Source organism: Lepisma saccharinum, chromosome 14 (genome assembly GCF_977018435.1).
Source record: "Lepisma saccharinum chromosome 14, izLepSacc3.1, whole genome shotgun sequence".
In the NCBI taxonomy this organism is placed as follows: domain Eukaryota; kingdom Metazoa; phylum Arthropoda; class Insecta; order Zygentoma; family Lepismatidae; genus Lepisma; species Lepisma saccharinum.
The window spans coordinates 48,186,395-48,207,578 of record NC_139242.1 but is presented as its reverse complement, the minus strand read 5'-3'; the positions used below and the strand labels follow the sequence as shown (position 1 = coordinate 48,207,578).

General features: G+C 38.7%; 1 protein-coding gene across 1 annotated transcript in view; it reads left to right on the top strand.

The window, feature by feature from the left end:
* LOC145998353 (LIM/homeobox protein Awh-like) overlaps nt 1-21,184 on the top strand; it is a 57,876-nt gene that overhangs the window by 34,777 nt on the left and 1,915 nt on the right. Inside the window, exons 3-4 of the mRNA XM_083134760.1 lie at nt 8,559-8,776; nt 15,960-16,289. Coding sequence (XP_082990886.1) covers nt 8,559-8,776; nt 15,960-16,289 — 548 coding nt within the window. The remainder of the gene's footprint in view (nt 1-8,558; nt 8,777-15,959; nt 16,290-21,184) is intronic.

Below are 21,184 nucleotides of genomic sequence, written 5' to 3'. Positions count from 1 at the left end.
GGTAAACGTGCAGAGACAGCACGCCCGAGGGCATCCCAAAGGTTTTCAAAGGGATTAAGGTCGGGGGAATATGCCGGCCACTCCATATGAGAAATGCTCTCACTTTTCAGGTACTTGTCAACGATGTTGGCTCGATGGCGACGTGCATTATAGTCCATAAGTAGGAAATCAGGTCCAACTGCTGCAGCGTAGAGTCTCACAATGGGGTCTAGGACTTCATCCCGATACCGCGCAGTCATCACAGAACCGCCTTTAAAGATGTGCAGCTCGATGCGGTATCCCATTGAAATTCCAGCCCACATCATGACGCTGCCATCTGAGAATGCGTGATGTTCGATCATGTTCTTGGCCTGATTGCGTGTGCCTCGTTCTCTCCAGTCTCTTACACACTTATCGTGTGATTCCAGGGCAAATCTGGACTCGTTCGTGAACAGGACGTTGCACCAATCTGAGACAATCCAATTGACATGTTGACGACACCACTTTAATGTTGCCCCTCTGGCTTGGAGAATTAGTGCAACACAAACACGTGGTTCCTGGGCGTACAATCCCTTCATGTGAAGCCATCGGTGCACAGTACTGGCAGATATTGTCTTACCAAGTGCCGCTGCAACCACGGATGTAACAATTGTGGAGGTCGCTCGTCGATCCAGCTTGGCTACTATAGCAATATATCGATCATCAGAGGGTGTGGTAACCGTTGGACGACCGGGCACAGGTCTCCGGACAACTGTTTGACTTGTTTGGAATTCTTTTCATAATCGAGAAATTATCCAATGATCAACGCCAAAGAAAATAGCGACATCTTTGATTGACTGTCCTGCTTCAATGCGTCCGACAGCACGCCAGCGCTCACTACCTGTTATTCGTCTTCTTTCGGCCATAGAAATACGAATATTATTAAAAATAATCCTACAAAAGTTATAAACACTTCTTATCAGCTTTTAAATGCACCTCAAACCCTTCAGACGAAAGTGTCATGATTCTTGCACGAAATCCTTGCTTTTATTCTATTTCAAGAGCACAGATTAAGCACCTAGGTACAGATGATTCACTCTCTACTTACAGAAAGGAAGTTACACATAAAAACTGACATCTACATTCGCAGCGATTTTCAGCCACTCAAATACGCTTTCGAAAATTTGCAATGCGTGCTTAACGTTTGGAGGGCAGTGTATATACGAGGGCTGCCGGAAAAGTTTCTGCAAACTACCACCAACAGTGGCGCTAGTGTTCCGCTATTATGAAAATCGGAAGAATAGACCTTTTTTATGTTTGAATTATCTTTGATTGTTTGTTTAAGCCTATTTGTTTATTTTCACAGCAGTTTGAAGAAGTAGCTTCGTGTGGGAAATGGAAATTACTCGTGAACACTTTCGGGCAATGATTTTTTTATGATTTCAAATGTAGTTTAACACCGAAACAATGCATCGAGCGACTTCATTTGGCTTTTGGGGATCAAGCACCATACAATATAACTGTGTACAATTGATTTTCCGAGTTCCAGCGTGGTCGCACATTTCTCAGTGATGAATTTCTTGAAGGTCGTCCATCCACGTCTGTTGTTGCCAGTAACGTTGATGCTGTGCGTGAAATGATTGAGAGAGATCGGCATGTGACATACCGTAAGATTCAGGCAACCTTGAACATTGACATGAAAGCAATACATACGATTTTGCATGGTCATCTGAACGTACGGAAACTTTCAAGCCTTTGGATCCCACACAACTTGATCGAAGCTCAAAAACAGGCTCGTGTAAATTAGTGTAAAGAAATGCTCAAAAAATTCAACCGAGGCAAGTCAAATTTGGTGTACTACATCGTTACAGGGGACGAAACTTGGATCTATTCATACGAACCCGAAACTAAACAGCAATTCACTTTTTGGGTGTTTCAAAGTGAGCCGAAACCAACAAAGGTTGTTCGTTCGAGGAGTGCTGCCAAGCAAATGACTGCTTGTTTCTTCTGTTATACCTGACATGTGGCAACAACAGCTTTAGAAGATCGAAGGACTGTAAATGCTGAGTGGTATACAACAATTTGTTTGTCATCAATGAATTGCGTAAAACAAACCAAAATCGTCGCATTATTCTTCACCACGACAACGCCAGTTCCCACTCAGCACACCAAACTGTTTATTTCTTGTCCAGTAAAAATGTCGAATTAATGACTTATTGTCCGTACTCAAATTATTTATCATCTAATGACTTCTTTTTGATCCCACACATGAAAAATAAGATACGTGGTGAGCGATTTGTGTCGCCTGAAGCAGTTGTTGACGCATTCCGAACAGCGGTTTCTGAGGTATCAGCTTCAGAGTGGAAGAAATAATTTCAAAATTGGTTTGAGCGCATGCAAAATTGTATCGATCTTAAGGGTAAATACTTTAAAAAACAATAAAGGCATTCCCAGAATTTCACATGTCTCTTTCATATTGATTGCAGAAACTTTTCCAGCAGGTGTGTGTTAAAAATTGGTATAAACGCACAATTTGTAACTTTGTTGGTAAATGCCACAAAACTCCTACAAGCAACCTACATTTACTATTCTCTGTCGGCTGTAAGAACGTAGTCAATGTAAACAAATACACTTGGCTTCTGGGTTGTTCGAATGGAAACTGTGCAGGAATTTTGCACTTAGAAATAGTGCGTGTGATAAATTCCTATCCAATGACAAGATTCGTGAAAATCGGCGTTTCATGACAATGCCCGCCCGCACTCGGCCAATCGGACGCAGGAACCTTTACAGGCCTTTCATTGGGAGGTTTTCGATCATCCGCCATATAGCCCGGATCTCGCACCAACTGACTACCACTTGTTTACCCACATGAAGACCTGGCTAGCAACGCAGCGCTTTGATGACGACGCAGACCTTCAGGCTGGTGTGCAGAAATGGTTGAAGTCACAGGCGCCAACTTTTTATGACAATGAACTTTGTAAGCTTGCTCATCGCTATGATAAGTGCCTAAACTTGTACGGCGACTATGTCGAAAAGTAGTGTAAGAGTGTCGCTTCAAAATGTATATAATAAAAAATGACTTCTTTTTATTCCAAAAGGTGAGTTAATTTCTGGATAGCCCTCGTGTATGTATGTATATATATATATATATATCTTGAGTTCTTAGGCAAAATTTCAAATTGCATAAACACAATGACAACTGTGAGATTTTCGTAGTGCGAACACACACACATATATACATATATATTTATTTATTTAAGCAGAAACCTTTGGGTGAGTTTACTCGTAACCATAAAAAAAAAAAAAAATTGTAGTCTTTACCAATTTTGGTAATTCCAAACAAATAGACTAGATTTAATCAAATTATCATAAAGATAAAATATTTATTTTAAATAAAGTTTACATTATTATTTTTTGAATGAATTCACTCACTGTTACTCTTATAATTGCTACAGTTATTATCATTAATATATTTGTTTATTATGGGGAAGCGGTGGTCTAGATATCAATCTCTACGGCGGAGTGAATATCATAGCGCGCTACGACGAAAGGGGTCCCGGGTTCGAACCCTGGACAAGATACGGATGCTTGTGTTCTTCTGTTCTAAATGAAAGAAATTGAGAGTTAAGCCAAATTTATGTGAAAAGACGTGAAAGAGAATGATAGGAGAACTAACCTTTAGAGGTTACCCATTCGAAATAACGTTGTTATGCTGTCTGACTACCATGCAAAAGACCCAGGTTCGATTCCCGGCATGAGTGATCATTACTGGTTTGTTATTATTAGAGCTTATTACATTCATATAATTTTTGCTGTTTAATATTTCTAGATTCATGTTCTGAAAGTGATACGATAACATATTATTAATTCAACTAAGAGTAACATTTGCAATGAAAAAATAAAGTTAGTAATTTCAAAAACTAATCTTCTTCTTAAACGCGTTACTATTTTTTCCTTTGTATCACATCCACTTGCCATAAAAACCCTTAAAACTTCTGGAAGTACACAAACAAGAGATCTTCATCAGAAATAATTTCACGATGTTTCAAAAGCAAAAAAAGAAGAAGAAAAGGATAAGAGAGAGAAAAAGAATGTTTGGAGAAAATTCAATTTCTCTCCCATCTCGTATGCTCATCTCCGCCTCTTTCCCTCTGCTGCGAAATCTCAGAGACAAGTTTCCGGGTAGCTTGTTAAGGATTCCATTCGGAAGTTTCACCGAGGGGGCGGGAAGGGGGGCGAGGGCGACAGCAGAGGCGTGGAAACAAACTTGGCATTCCCGACGAGATCTTCTCCCCGAGTTTATTCAATTTTCAAAACTCCACTGTTTGCAGTGCCAAGTGTCTTGCAGATTCACCCCGAGAGGAGGATGCTATCGCCATTTTCTTGGCAAGTTTCCCGACTCCGCCCCGGGGGAGATGAATGGATGGAAACTTTGCCTCCTGTTTCATCCTCTGCTACTTTTATCTTCTTTCAATTTCTTCTTCTTTTTTCAGTTTCTTTGGAAGTGGAAGTGAAGCTGTAGCTTTCTTCCACATCCTTCAGCTTCCAGAACTCTAACCACATTTATGTATGTACGTCATTGCAGCAGTTTTGCGCATTGGATTGACTGTACGGAAGAACTCCAAACCTCTTGAAACCTCCACGCGAAATATTAAGTTGGGTCAATTTTGAATAATTTAAGAAATACAGGTTTTAAACGTCCACTGGACAAGTTTTTTAATTCGCGTTTCATTTTCGAAAGTAATTCAATTTATGAACAGATTTAACAGTGCAGTGGTTCCGTGCATCATAATAGGGATCCACACGCTACTGCAGTTTGACAACACTCTTGGCCTTGGCTACCAGTGTACCTTCCTGGAACAGTCCAGGAACTCTATTCGTTCAGCCATTGTTTGAAATTTATCCATTGTTGATTTGTTATAGATCTCACATTTCAGTGGAGCACAATAGTGATCCGCGCGACATGACGGGAGCGTTTTCGGATTATAAGTACGTGATTCTAAAATCTGTTGCAAATATATGAAGTGGGTGTGCCTAGACGACCACAAATCTGTTTGTGAATTTTTTTGGGGAAATAAAATAACAAAATTAATATTTTAAGCTATGTATTTTTGTTCGGTTTCATCCAAAATCTCTTCTCTAATGTGTTGAGTGAAATAATTACAACTTTTTGTTAAATGAACCAGAATACTTTAAAAAGGGCATTCTCGCTATAAAACCAGTTAAATTTTGACAAATAATGGGTAAATACGATAATATTCTATGGATCACAATAGTCATCCGACTACCGCAGTGTTAATGAAAAATAGAACATTAGTAAATGTTTTTGCACCTATGTGATAATTTGAACGGGTGGGTATGAGACAGTGCGAAGCCACATTTTTCGTAATTGTGGAAAATTGTGGCCCCTTCAGTCTAAGGTAGCTTTCAGACCTACGCGACACATGTCGCTTGGGAACGAGACAGCCAACAGCAACGTTTCACACCGTAGTGAAATGACAGGCCGCATAAGCCTCCGTTCGAATGGTGCAGTCGTTAAGCGACACGCGTCGCTTATCGCTTCGGTGTGAAATCTCCATTAAGACTGAATGGGCTCGCGTCGCTTCCGTCTGAAGGTTTCCTAACCCATGGTGAAAATTGTCTTGGAAATGTCTGTAACGGACTTTCCTGCCAATTCATTTGAAATTTTTTCCAAGTGCTTCGAGAGACTAAATATGGTTTGCCACTGTCTCGTCCTGACCACTTCAGTCCAGATTTATCTGTGCAAGACCGGCTACCATTGGCTGTTGCCATTAGCTATATTAGTAATGGCGATAAGTTTTGTAAATACGCGACCGGCCCTTTTGACAATTGTCGGAACTGTCCTATTAGCAGCCCGGCGCTGTTCTTCACTTACTTTTTGACTTTTCGCCGCCTTTCAGGTGCTGTAGTGGTAAGGTTGCACTTGTACTTTCATAGTTCCCACTCATTTTGCTCAAATTCCTTTATTTTTCCAGGATTATTCAAATAAACCTTGAAGCTGTTTTGTAATGTTTAAACTTATTTTCACTTTGCTCACGGTATATTTTACATTATAAACATGGAAGTTATGACTTCGTTTGTAAGATGTACGTACAATTCAACAAGTACTTCTTTGTTTTACAAACTTGACACTTTCTATAGCCAAACGGCGTTTCCAAATATGCAAAAAAAAACCTGTTTTCACTGCATAAAAAATAATCACAGTTAAAAATATTTTGTGGTTTTTCCAAGTTTTTCAATATTAATAAAATATCCTGACTTTTTTAGTTATAGGTCGATTTCTCTGACTATTCAAGATGATGATGATGATAATACGTGGGTGAAACAAATATAAACGGGCATTTATTTCTTACTTGCAGGGAAAGTGTGGTGGAGTCCTGTGGCCTTGAGGTGATGATAGTGGGTGTATCTGGAGTCTGTTCCTTCCCTGGAGTCCTTGTCAACCTTTAACATCAGTCAGTAGCACGATGAGTGAGCAGGAGGTACACCCGTCCATTGCGCAACGCATCATTATCAAATTTCTTACAAACGAAGGGGTAAAACCAAGTGAAATTTTGACCAGACTTCGAGTACAGTTTGGTGAGTCGACCCTTTCAAAGACCCGTGTGTATGAATGGCACAACATTTTTTGGGAGGAGTGGCGGGAAAAAGAAGAGGCTGGGCCAGTCAAGGCCAAAAGCCACGCATCAGCTGGGAATATTCTTGCCACAGTTTTATGGGATTTCAGAGGTGTCATTTTTATTGATTATCTTCATGAAAGAAGAACAGTAAATGCTGCTTACTATTGTCAACTCCTGGAAAGTGTTAAGGCTGCTTATCGGACCAAACGACGTGGTACACCCATCAGAAGTGTTCTGCTGCTTCATAACAACGCCAGACCTCACAAAGCTTGTGCAACACGTGACAAACTGGACGAAATTCATTGGACACCACTTGAACATCATCCATACAGTCCAGACTTATCCCCTTGTGATTATTACTTGTTTGGAAACCGGAAAGAAGCACTCGGAGGTAAGCGTTTTCAGGATGACGCAGAAGTGGAAGTGTTCGTGTGCAACTGGCTGCACACACGACCGAGAACTTTCTTGGACAAAGGGATTGCCAAACTCCCTATCCGCTGGCAAAAGTGCATTTCAGTTCAAGGGAGCTATGTAGAAAAGTAATTACTTTGTTTTGTATTTGTATTTTGTTTCAATAAATTAATAAATTATGAAAAATAAATTCCCGTTTATATTTGATTCACCCTAGTATATCTTTATTCGGACCAACTGACCACGTCAGTATTTACATGCATAGTAATAGTGATTAGAATATAATGTAGTAATCAAAAGATAATACATACATATGAGGAGGAATTAACATAATTCCTGCCATACGTAGGTTTACATGAACATGTGAAACAGTGAGTAATTATATAAATAGTAATGTCATTAATATGGTAGATGTCAGGATCAAAGATGGCTAAATGTTCTTGTAAGTGAGACCAGAATTGAACTAACAGGTTTATATTCTGTGACTTTGATGATATGATTTTATGAAACAATAGTGCAAATTTTGTACAGTGGGATGCATGAGTATTACCGTTCAAATTGTCCATGACTATTTTCATTATTTTTTCTCTTACATCCTGTGTGTTTTTAAGCGATGGATTTTTATGTATGCTAGTGCAGAAGTTGCCAACAGCTTGTTTTGAGTTTTCTTTTAATTCTTGAAGCTCTTATTGGGTCAAATAAAGTGCACGAACATCGTGATGGACAATTTGCACGGTAATACTCATGGATCCCACTGTACATTTGTAAGAAATGGTTACTGTAAGAAACGTAGCGTCAAAAGGATCAATTGCGATAATATATATACTGTATCTTATGGCGTTGTTTGATTTATTAAAACACATGTAGTTAAATTTTAGGGTAGAGTAAAAGAAAGGAAAAAAATAGTTTTCTTGGTAGAAGCCAGTTAGAGTAGTGCATGTGTCTAGTTCGGCTCGTTCGTACTCGTTCGAGTTTTCAACAATAGAATAATTTTAATGTGTCTCTGTATGTAAAATATCCGCCTTGGCAGTTTCAGCCCACAACCATCTGTTTCATTTTCATATGTCACTGTATTGGTAAGACAGACTAAACTGCATTTTAACATGTGGATGAAGACTAAGTTCACTTAAGTTTTAATTTCACTGCGTCTTTCACTTCAAAATCCATATTTGAGAATACATACCACAAACAAATTTCGGTTATACGTGTACTATTGGACTTCGAGTGTAGCTATACCGCTTGTTTTCCTTGTTCGAGCGGTGAAGCTCTCAGTTCCGTACGCTATCTAGCGTCGTCCCTGCGAACGCTCGAGCGAAATCATCTCCATGCAGCATTCTGATGCCAGTCTCATGAAACTTTATATGTGCTACTGTTCTGACTTTGCTTTGCACACGATTCTAGAAAAAGAACGACAAGAGAAACAATACATAGAAGCTTATTTGTTTCTAGGAACACGAAAAATTTAAGAAAAGCCTAGCGAAATTGTGCTGGTGTATTTTGAAGTACTGCATTATGTAAGAATTTACTCCTGACATGTTTCCTTTGCAGGCACTTCGGGGCCAAGTGCTCCAAATGCTGCCGCTCCATCTCGGCCACCGACTGGGTTCGCAGGGCGCGGGAGCACGTCTACCACCTCGCCTGCTTCGCCTGCGACTCCTGCAAGCGGCAGCTCAGCACGGGGGAGGAGTTCGCTCTGTCCGACAACAGGGTGCTCTGCAAACCTCACTACCAGGAACTCGTCGACGGTGGGCGGAGCTCAACGGACGGTAGGCACGGCTAAACTTTGTATTTTAAGCAGGAAACCCGTTTTGAACGGTCGGCCCGGCACAGCACAGGCCGGAAAGTAGCCCAAGAGCGTCCAGTTCGGTTCTGCTTTGTTCAGTTTGCGCATGAGCGAAACGACTGGGATGCCTACCCGAGAATTAAAACCCCCAACGATCAGTTCTTGGCTATTAACGGCCGAAAATGCTTAGACCAAGACACCACTACCATAAACACCACATCTGATGAGCTATCTCCATTTCAACTGTGGGCTGTTCTGGTTTGCTGATCGTTCAAAACGGGTTTCCTGTCTTAGCCTGTAACATCTTTATCAAAGAATTATATGCCATGCAATCTATTTTCTCATTATTTAGTGCTTCATTCTGACACTTGTTAACCCCCTATACACATTTTAAAGAATGGAATAGTATAGAAATGTGTGACGGTTCCGTGCATCCGCACAATATGATTATATATTTATTGAAATTATTGAAATTATTAATTTCATATTGGACAACTCATTTTCTGTTGAAGGATGAAAATTTGTAGAGTCACTCCGGGTAATACGCCCAACTTTTTTTTATTTTTGCGGTTTATAGCTTCGCTAAATGAAGGAGTGTCGCAATGAAAAGGATGTCAAATGAAAGCTACATGTTTTGTTATTGTTACCTATAAGTTATATTACTGTGAGTCTCATAGCAAGAGAACCATAGAAAAATAAACAGATGAACGTTAATTTGGACAAATCAGAGTAAAATGCCCACCCATTAGGGGTAAAATGCCCAATACAAGAAACAATTGTTGTAATACTTCTCATGACATATTTAAAGGAAAATAATACACAGCATTAACTGGAAGATTTTTAACGTTGGTTTCGTAAACAGAACATTACTTGTACAGACAAGCATAGCGTTTCTAACAACATTTATTTTGAATTTACCATTGCCTCTTTTACTGTTTACATTTGTGAGAAATTGCATTGCACTTTGGACACATGGACCTGAATTTAGTTCATATTTCATGCATCCACATACTACAACGAATACACTGGATCCAGTCACATTGTGGTCCTTTCTTATCATAGTAATGCCCATGGGCATATTGTACTTAATTTCTGTGTGCATATCACCCCACAGCTACAAGCAGAAAATTGAATCACTGGGTTGGCAACTCTGAGCACCATGCGGCAGTTTCACTCTGCAGATATGTTTCCCTGACTCTTGATCTTTACACCAAATATAATTCAGTTTCTTTCTCTCTTGGGAATATTATTGCACACTGTTAATACAGCAACGTCCAAAAAAATATTACCTCAAAAATTGTCTTCTTACCTCATGAAATTAACCCTGGATGGCTTCAGATTCTTCTCACAAACTCCAAACCTGCTGCCTCGTCTCACCATGGAGGGCGCTTTCAAACAAGAGTCGCAGAATTGTCATAACATTAACGTTGCGCGAGATACAAGGGAGTGGGCATTTAACCCCCATGGGCATATTCCCCCGAGTGACTCTATGATAAAAACGTTTGTACAACGTTAATAATATTTTATGTTATTCAATTTCGCTAACGCTGTATAAACGTTGTAATATTTGGAATTCTGACATTGCTGTAGCAACGAATATCAACAGTCATGAAAGTGGCAGTGTGTGTAACGAAAAATAAATACAGACAAGCATGGGCGTATATATAGTTCACGTAAGGGGGGATGTTCAACTTTTGGCATGATTAGGGTTACTTTATTTCATAAGTAAAAATCCAGGACTCTGCTGACCGGAAGCTTGTTGGGGAACGGGTACGGGGGGTTGCTGGACCCGACAAATTTGTGTGTATGTAGTCACGAAGTCAAGCTACTTAGTATTGATACTTTTCTGTTCATCTTGTGTCAAACAACTTGAGAATGTTAAGATGTTTACCTTGTTTTCTTGATATGTCTTTTTAGAAACTAAATTCCTTTAATAAGACTCGAGGGGAAAAAATTATAACTCATTTGACAGTCCCAATGCAGTTTCTTATCGCAGAAATTCTGAAACTATCAGGAACTTGCAGACATTTGGTCTGCAGTCCCATCTGGTGTGCGGAATTTCGTAATTTCCTTCCTATCCGTATCCCGTCCTATACGTCTCGAATTTAGGAGAATAAAAGAAGTCGGAAAAAAGTTTTATGAACAAGCGGATAGAACAGGTAATCTGGTAATTTTAATGACTCAAAAAGAGGGGGGTTGGACCCGTTGACCCCCTTTAAATACGCCCATGCAGAGAAGAGTGAACTGCATCTTGCGTTATTATTTTTTAAATATATAAACCCAGAGAAGAAATATCTTCATCTTCGTGTTATCTCTCAAGTTATTTGTGATCTAATTCAATTGTGCAAAAATGATTAACAAGTGATTGTTAATTTCCTCTCCATTCGAAAAACTGCTATGATATTCCGAATTCTGACAAAATTACATCTGATTAAAATTTAGTCTATAGCATTCACACGAATCTTCGTGTGGTTTGTTTTCGCTGTTGTATAGATATTCGCAATAGTTTAATATGGTTGCGTAGTTCTAGTTCTAACGTTTAGAAAAAATGATAATTTGTTTTCATGTGCTGCACGTTATGGGGACTTAATTAAGAGCACATTACATTTTTTTTATGTAGGGATTGCATCGAGCAACATATAAGTAGTGTGTCACTACACAAACGTTTGTAATAATAGAGCTCATTAAGACAAACAATTTTTTCTATTAAACTTTTTCTGTTTGACGTCTCGTTTCAATGAAACGAAGTAAAAAAACGTAATTTTATCCAAGACGTATGTAACTCCATAGACAAGTAGTGCCAACAAAATACTTACATATGCCCTATAGGTACGTATAAATCATCAGGTTGAATCCCACTCGTATATCTAAGTCTCATGATAATGTTGGTATAGGCAAAATTTCAAGTATTGTATGTAAGTTTATGAAATTCGCATTGAGAACGAGAGTCCTGGACACTAAATCTCGTATCGTCTCGATTTCACAGAGGTTTAGAATTGCTTGGCCTAGAATTTTAAAACGACCGCCTCAGTGCTATCCGTAAACCTGCATAAGACTGTTGGATTTCCAAATATCGATATCGTGTAACCATTCTAGAGTAAAGAAGCAGCAATATCGCAGACTTTGGATTCAAACACCTTCCAGCTAAAGGTCCTTCTCCAGGTACCAAGTTGACTGCGCGAAGCTGGAATTTAACTAACGCCAAATCTACACATGTGAACTGAATTGCCCACATGGCAGTTTGTGGTTGCACCGTGCTGCAATTACTCTTGAACATAAAGCATGCGCGTGTGCATTTGTCGTGTGATGTCATTTACAGACCTATTTGCATTTCATTGCTCCCCTTGATGGCAATTGCTCGCATAATACGCGAGCCTGTTCGGACAATATGTGGCCACTTGCTATTCCGTTTGCGTCCCTGCTGCTTTAACAAAAAACTTGCATATCTTAACGAACTCCAAAGTACGAGTAAGAGCTCTCGGCCTTGTAATTTAGTGCCATAAACTGACTTACTGGTACAAATTTGACAACTTCTTTCTGATTGAATACCTTACAATTTCTTCTCAATCTCCAAGGCTTTAAGTTCAGAAAGTTTGCAGTGTTATTACAAGTGCCTAAGGGTAATGTTTTAAGATGTTTGGCTACATTCTGTCATGCTTCCGCTGTCCTAAGTGGCAACGTACCAATGGCTATCCATTGCCCGATATTTGACCAATGAGGATAGGCGACACTTGAACTTTGTTCTTATTTATACGTCACGCCGTCAGTACTCTTTTCCCTTCCTTGGGCAGGCAGTGAGGAGGAAATCGCATTATTCTTACCGCCAAAGCAACCACTGTGCGAATTAATCTTTCTTGCTTTGGGGGATGTGCCCACTTAGTGGCGTACATGTGTTTTCATTTCTTAAGGTATTTTTGGGGGGAGTGTGGTATGCATTTGTATACTAAACTATTGCTTTGCGGTTCTAATCATTTTAGAACAGTGGTTCCAACCTAGGCCATTAAATCTTACTTAATACATTATTATGACGTAATTTAGAACAGTGTATTTACATTCTGAGAAACCCCAGAGTCATACACAAAAGGAGATATCGAAAACTTGATCAAATTTATATTGCCCAAGTTCAAACTTAATGTTCATATAATGTACCTACATGCTTCTTGTAAATGTTTTAATACATGTAAAATATCAGCACTATGCCATGCAAACTTAAGTGGAAAACAGCCTGCTGTTGTCTCGGCTGAGGTCGACCAGTTGCAGGATGATGTCCTTCTTTAATCCACAAGACTGCATACTTTTCAGCAGGGAAATCTGTGATGACTGAACAATTAATGGACGCAAATGATTTTTCAATTGTGTTTCTTACATAGAAAATGGCATACTACTTATATGCTTTCAATTTCTTTGAGGGATATAAAAAACATCTCTGGTAGGTATAAAAATTACTTTCTTTTCCCGGCGATATAACATTTTGTGGGGGATCCTCCTTCCCACCCCCACCCCGCCAACCATAGCTTTGTTAGAGAACTCCTTAGAAGTAATCAGAAAAGGCGATAGGATTATTGGGGAGGAGCCTACCAAGGACGTATTTAGGAGAGGGGTTTGGACCCCCCAGAAAGACTTACCAAGACCAAAATCAAATTGAGCAAAAATACTTGTTTACAGTTGTATAGTATGAAGTTGATTTATTTCTGCAGACCTTACATAAAGGTAAGGATTAGGTTGTGACCATAAACCTTTGGGTTGACAGTGCCTGCAAAACTTTATGCCTACCACTACTACTAATAATATGCATAAAATAATTAACAGAGACGTTACTTTTCATTAGCTAGATCTAACAAACCTGTTTGGTAATCAGTTAATAATCCATTAAAAATTACCATTAACATCTCTGGTAGGACAGCTTCTTCTATACATATTTTAGTGATCTTTACTAGACATAAGCTAGATAAAGCTTAGGTCTGAAAGCTGCCTTATTTCAGACGGAAGCGACAATTACATACAGCACGACAGGCACACCGAGTTACTCCTCTATGGTCAGTGCACGGCGTTTACAATTGAAACAACTAAAGTATTATTCCATGCGTGTACTGTATACGCTATAAAGTATGCATTTAAGCAACGCCATTCATTTGTACCTAATACCTTTTTGTAGGAAACGTTATTGCTCTCCGTTGAATAGTCATTGGCTTTTAAAAATTTGAAGAGATATATTGTTTACATCTCACTTGGCCGCCATTACATCTGCACTCGTGACCTAGAGCTTGCTTCTGATTGGTTATGCTACTAAAAATGTTACCGAAAGAGAACCGATTCCATCCTTGAGAAATGCCATGAAATATTTAACCTTACACGGTAGAATTTTTGTGACGGCATAAATGTTAAGAAAAATGCTAATGAAAATGCATTTCTCTAAAGCGGGCCTTAAGCATGTGCCAACAACAGACCGAGGCGACACGATGCACGACATTGAGAAAACAGTTCAGTCCGAGCGACACGTATAGCTCGACCACAAGGGAAAAAAACCTTCCGTCAAAAGCGTTCGCGCATCTTCCCTGCTGTTATCGGTGCTCGGGGCAGTGTTGCCAGATCAGGCTTGAAAAAATCGGGAGATTGTTCCTTGGGAAACCAGAAGATCTGCTACAAAATACGATGATCTAATAGTAGCGGATGAACGACGTTCACGGGGGCGGGGTTCGGCATAGGCGTGCGTACTGGGGGGCAAGGGGATGGCTGCAGATTTTTTCCAGCGAGGGGGAAACAATGTATTTTTATCAGGCGGGTAAACGAGGCATATTTCCCCGTAATAATGTTGCCCTCTCAGAAAACACCACTTAAGTTTGAAATTATCACGTTCCTACATCCCTATTATAATAATGGATGTAAATTACTGTGACTGAAATCAACTCATACGTGTGAAATAATAGGTACTTTTATGTCAACATTCATTTTCCAGAAGAGGAGGGAGTTGGCGACCATCCTTGCACTTCCTTCTGGACGTCCATGCCGCTGTATAATTTTGTAGAAAATTAAATATTTAAGTATAGCATAGTATATTAAGGATAGAAAATTAAGTATTTTCAAGCCGATGAAAGTTGGAAGCAACTACGGGGGAGGGGGTGCATTATTTCCTTTGTAATTGAACTATGCCGCTTAGTTCTCTAGCAAATTTCTTGTTATTAACACTCACATGCTTTATTCGTCAGTTATGCTGCCTCTATGTTGCTGCATTTATATATATAGACACACACACATACATGCCCACGCTACGAAGTCAGTGTTTCTACCTAGTAAGGTAAGGCAAGGACGTTTCACTGTGTTTGTGTCACTTCATCCATTTCATCAGTTTTTCATTCATCCATATTGTCGTACTTACACGTAGAGGCACAAAAGCGACGTAAAAAAACTAAAACAGAAATAATTTTCGGGTGGGATAAAATACAACCATTTAAAAATATTAATGTAGTAATAGTAATAAAATAATACTAATGTCCTAGCATAATTGAGTATCGTCTGGCATAATTTCACAGTTCAAACAGCACTTTTCATGGCTGAGTGGAGTTCCAATCTACCTCTCCCCTCAAGTAAGATGAGCAGGAAACGTGTTTTTGAGCAGGCCGTTGGAGGTTTCTTAGCAATTGTTTATTAAGGAATTTTCCCGAGAAATCAATAGGTCTGGCAACACTGACGTGAGCCGGGCTGAAGGCTCTTTCCCCTTGTCCTTTCTCCCACCCGCCAGCGCGATGGGGTTCTGCGCAGGTTTCTTTCCTTGTGGTTCCACTAAAACACGTGCAGTTTGTGGTGTCGCTTCGGTTCGAAAGGTTGCATTGAGGATTCGCTCCTAAACGCAGTCCCAGCTAACTGTAGAGGAGGCAAACGAAATTAAGTCTCTGCGCAAGTAGTGACGGGAGACGGCTCCACCAATGAACACGTGAGAGAAACGGAAAGCGACTGCCTTCCCAGCAGCGTGTACTGCTTCGCTCTGGCCACTCGATTTCTCTCGCTTCTCTGATGCTATGCGAGGCCTTGCTCCACAGTTAGCTGGAACAGGGTATAAGCAACAAGTGTCGTTTGTCCCTTCAGTCTGAAAACCCTCTTAAAGTTCAAACCTTCCCTTTTGGGAATCTAGCGCTTATTTACAAGACCTTTGCTTCGTATCCTTGCAGAGACAACTGACGGAGAGGGCCAGCACAAGGCAAAGACGAAGCGGGTGCGGACAACGTTCACTGACGAGCAGCTCCAGGTTCTCCAGGCGAACTTCCAGCTGGACTCGAACCCTGACGGCCAGGACCTAGAGAGGATAGCGCAGATCACGGGGCTGAGCAAGAGGGTGACCCAGGTGTGGTTCCAGAACTCCAGGGCGAGGCAGAAGAAGCACCTGGCTCAGGCAAAACAGAAACACCACCACCAACACCCGAACCAACAAGATCCACACCTTCACCATCACCATCACCACCACCACCATCACCACCACCAACACCACGCTCAGCAGAACGGTAAGCTAGTGTCCATTTGTCAAACCAACTTCGGTCATAGGCAGGACGTTAGGTCTCTTCTTCAATGGATTCTGATTCCAAGAGCTTCGCCATTTTTTTAACTTTGCAACATACTCGGATTAAGAGTAGCTTCTTATAGCCAATCAAGCAATACTGGGTCTTACTTACAGTCGACGCCATTCAATTTTCAATTAACTACTAATTTTGGTTTTAACGTTATATAAAAAAAAACATTTCTTATTTGCTCACATAACCGATAGTTCGATTTGATTTTGATTTTTTATTCACCGTCGCTTTTCAACCACTTATACCTAATCGCGACGATGAGGATGAGTGATGGTATGAGGAAATTGATGAAGGGGCATTCATATAAATATCCCTGGCGCCGTAGAGCGCTGTGCTAACCACTCCGCCACAGACGTCGGCTACATAATCGATTCTATCTATCGTATAAAATGGGAACATTTCCATACGTAAATAGCTATTTAATTCTGATGCTTTTAAATTCATTTTAAGTCCTGTGAAATACTTCATTTTCAATTAACTACCAATTTTAGTTCCTAACATATAGTTCAAATTGGGATCCGCACACTATTTGCCCCAGGGGGGGGGGCCTCCCAGATGGTGCAGTGGTAGCGTCATCACCTTGTAATCAAGGGGTCCCGGGTTCGATACCCGGTGGAGGCACATAGTAGTTCGGATGCACTTTAAAGAGTAGGTCCAGACCCGATTAGCCTTACTGTGCATAAAGTGGACTTACACCAACAACTCAATCAATCAATCAACTATTTGCCCCACAGGAAATTCAACCTGGGATAATTTGATTGATAGCCACTACATTATCAGGGTGGCGCAAGTATTTTTTTTCTCCATATAAGAAACAGTACAAAATGAAACGTACATACACTTACGTGGAGACTATTACAGATAACGGCCTAGTATTCGCCGCTGTGATAAAATATAGTTCCGATAAAACTTTTTTGGTTTCATTTCATTGATTTATAAGTCCATCATAGGACCGAAGTTCCATTTATGCTGAACATAATGTACACAAAGATAATTTTAATAATATACAATGTTAACAATAATGTTAATACATAAAATAATGTTAAAATCTATGATAGTGTGACAACATATAAATAGAGTTAAAATTCCTTTACACACATATCCGATAAAATATAATGTTTTACAAAATTTTGCGCCTAATAACATTACATGAATCGAAAAATATGTCCAAATCATGCCCTAACAATAACTCATTAAACGATTCCTGAACTCTTACTATTGGAGAGTATGCTTTAAAAAAATTCATAAATTACTTCCTCTCTTTTGGGAATAAGCTTTGCATATTTGGAAGCTAATTCTCATTTCTAATTAACGCTTGAAACTGATACTGTAAACTGATAAACAATGCTAGAAGAGTTACCTGCAGAGAGTCAATGTTTAATGCACAGTACACTTTGAAGAGTGCTCGATTTTGCTTTTTGGATCAGAATCCATCCTGAAGAATGAGTGCAAGGTTGGTCATTTCGAACATTTTTTATACAAATTATCTTTCTATGTTCACCAGAACTATTAGTATGTTTTTTTTGTTTTATTACTGTCAAGTTGTAACTTATTGTTACTATTTCTGAGCGATTGGTGAAATCTTGAGGTGTTTTGTGATTTGGCATTCGGAGTCGAAAACAGCAAATAAATAAATAAATAAAAATAAACATATGTATATTTTCTTCTTCTGTGCAAGGCGAACGCTTGCGTTGCATGTAAACTGACAATTATATGCTGATTTGATTGTCTCTTTGTTCTGGCTGATGAATCTGTCTCTTCGGTTAGTGAAGAAATTTGGGTTTTGAATGAAGATTGTGGACGAGTGAAAAATTAATAATTTCGTAAGCATGTGATTGAAAGGTTTTTGAGACACACTGCAAAAAGAAATGATGTTAAAGCGACACAGAGATCCCAGGAAGCCACAACACATTTTGGTCAATATTAAACTTCAGTGGCGTTAAAACAGCACAGACAATAATGGTAATCAACACAATTTTAAATCCACTGAGGTTAAACCTTGACCAAAATATGATGTAGAACCACAGTATATGTCACTCACTAAAGGACGTTTTCTTTTGTTTTTCTTTTTCCAGTGCAGGGTTTGAAATCGAGTCAAATTTTTACACACTCAAATTTCTTACGTACAAGAATCTTTGCCACATGCACGTGGGTGCGGGGCCTGGGACATGCAATATACACGGAACTTACATAAAGAAAATTTTTCAGAGATCTGAAATGAATGAAAATTGTATTCCTTAGCCTGAAGTACAAGTGTTCACAATTAAAAAATGATTATAACAATTAATAAACAATTAACTTATATATTTTATTATTATCTACGAGAAAAAAAGCAGAACATGCTGAAGGTTAAAACCAAGAATTATGAGAGGCTAATAAATGTTTCCAAACTAGTGTTTCTTTTCATTTTCGACGTGCCACTGGTTCGACGTTCGTTATAGCCTACTTGTATTTAATTACAAACCTGGTCATGTGCAAATTGGCAATATTTAATCATATCCAATAACATTCTCTACCATAATTATCTTTGTTTACTTTTCATTAAATTTTGACAATACAGTTAATTTACACAGTTTCATATAAAATAATATTTTCACTTCATTTCATTCTATAATTAAACGAATAGTGCATATTAACTATGTTTGATTGAAATATTTCAACACGATTTTTACGTAGTACCTTGTAACATTTCAGGTATTTTGTATACTTTAAAGTACGTTAAAACAATTCATGAAGTCAAGAAAAATCTAATTAGTTGCCTAATAGGGAACACCGGCATCCTATAAACTCGTAACAAAACCGCACATAAACCATTATTTTTATCTGGTGCGAGGCGGCCTGAAACGCTGGGCCTCGGGCGATGGCGAAGTTGCCCTTCCCTAGGGCCGGCTCTGGCCGTATGTAACATCATACCAGTGCGAATGAAAGAAAAACATCCATTGCTTTTCAATAGGTATATAATGAGATACATTTTATGTAACATTGATACAATTTTTAAAAATAATTAATACTTCGATTAGGTTCAAGAAAGGTGAGAATGTAATACATTATAACCCTTAAATATTCAAGAAAGATACCATTTGTTCTTATAGAGAATAATTATTTTGTAAGCGGTTATTGATCAGTTCATGTGCAAAATGAATTTATATTATTTTTACAGATATATATATATATATATATATATATATATATATATATATATATATATATATATATAACGACTATTTAAGGGGGATCCAATAAGAACAACAAATTATGTGTTGAGTCAGAAATTATCAATAGTGTAAAATTATTTTCTCTCATATTATCATTCCTTTCTTACACCAAATCAACTGTTTAAGTATTATATGATCAGTACAGGTTGTAATTAATGTCCTTGTTTTCATTGGTTTGCACAGCCATTATAACATAAATTCTTTATTATAAAGAAGAGCAAAGGCCTTGCGTGAACAGAAGGAATTTGCAGTGCTGAAGTTAATTGTACGCTACTAGTGCAATGTGGAGGTAGCGTTTCATCTCAGCGCAGTGTGTATGAGCGATAAGAAAAATAAAATAGAAAAAAAAAAGCTCTGGGAAACATTGAATATTAATAAGAGCAGAGTGACCAGCGCCGAATGACATGAAACGGGCCAGGGCAATTGTTTTTTCAACAGACGACTGACCATTGATGAAAATACGAATAACATGAACACGGGCGAATTTCAGTACAGGAAATAAGAGCATCTTCTGCCCAGAAAACACAGATAGCAATACTATAACCTATCTTGAGCTCATCGGAACAGCTGATTTTCTGATAAGTAACTAAAAAAATAATTTCCACGTTGTAGTCCTGCCCCCACCACTAACCACTGAAAAAAAATGTGGCATCCTGAGATTTTTTCTGTTGTTTGAATATCTTCAGGTCTTATCCAAAATTTTTGGGCAGTTATTCTGACTCCTGTGCATAACATTTATCTTTGCCATTTTCAAAATGTTGGGCTAATACTAACAGAGGGTGAAACAGTCTTAAATACGATATTAGCATGTATATTAAAATTTCTGATCCTTCGATTCCGATATGATTTGCAACACAAATATGAGAATTATGGAATAGTGAGCGCAGTCTTGAAAATCGAAACAGAAAATACTCTGACGATAAAAGCAATACTATTTTTTAATTGATCGCGAAAAACTATACTAATTGGATTCCAAATACGATATAGTGCAAAAGATGCTAGTCCAAAAATTCTGAAAAAGGCGAATAAAAAGAGCATGCACAGGAGTTGGAATGAATGTCAATGTAAGACCTCAAGATACGGAATCAAAAGGCAAATTCCCTGGATCTCAAAATTTTTACGGGAGTGTATGGTGGAGACCGATTTGTATCTTTCAACGGAAAATTTGTTTGGGCAACATTTTTGCATGGTTTTGCTTCTCTCTTTATACTAAACTGTTTATTTGAGCAATATTACGCAAGGGTTGTATTACTTTACTGTATCTTGATCCAGAAATGCCAAATTACAAAACCGACTTGGAGTTTTTGTAAAGTTTGTAAAGTTTTCACCGATCAACCTCTTCGGAGAAAAATATTATTTTTTTTTTTTTACTCTCTGACCTTCCTTGACTAACAAGAGACCGTTTCTAACAATCAGGGTGGTTAAATCCACATTTGCAACCAAAATGTACAATGTATAATGTTGTACTACACTTGCCGTATCAAGGCTTCACAATCATTACATGAAAATTGAGAATTAAGTTGCCTGCCTCAATTGAAACCTTTTTTTTTAACATTTTTTATTTCGAAACTCAAAAAACAAAGACTTTGGCTTGAGATTTGGACTTAGCCTACC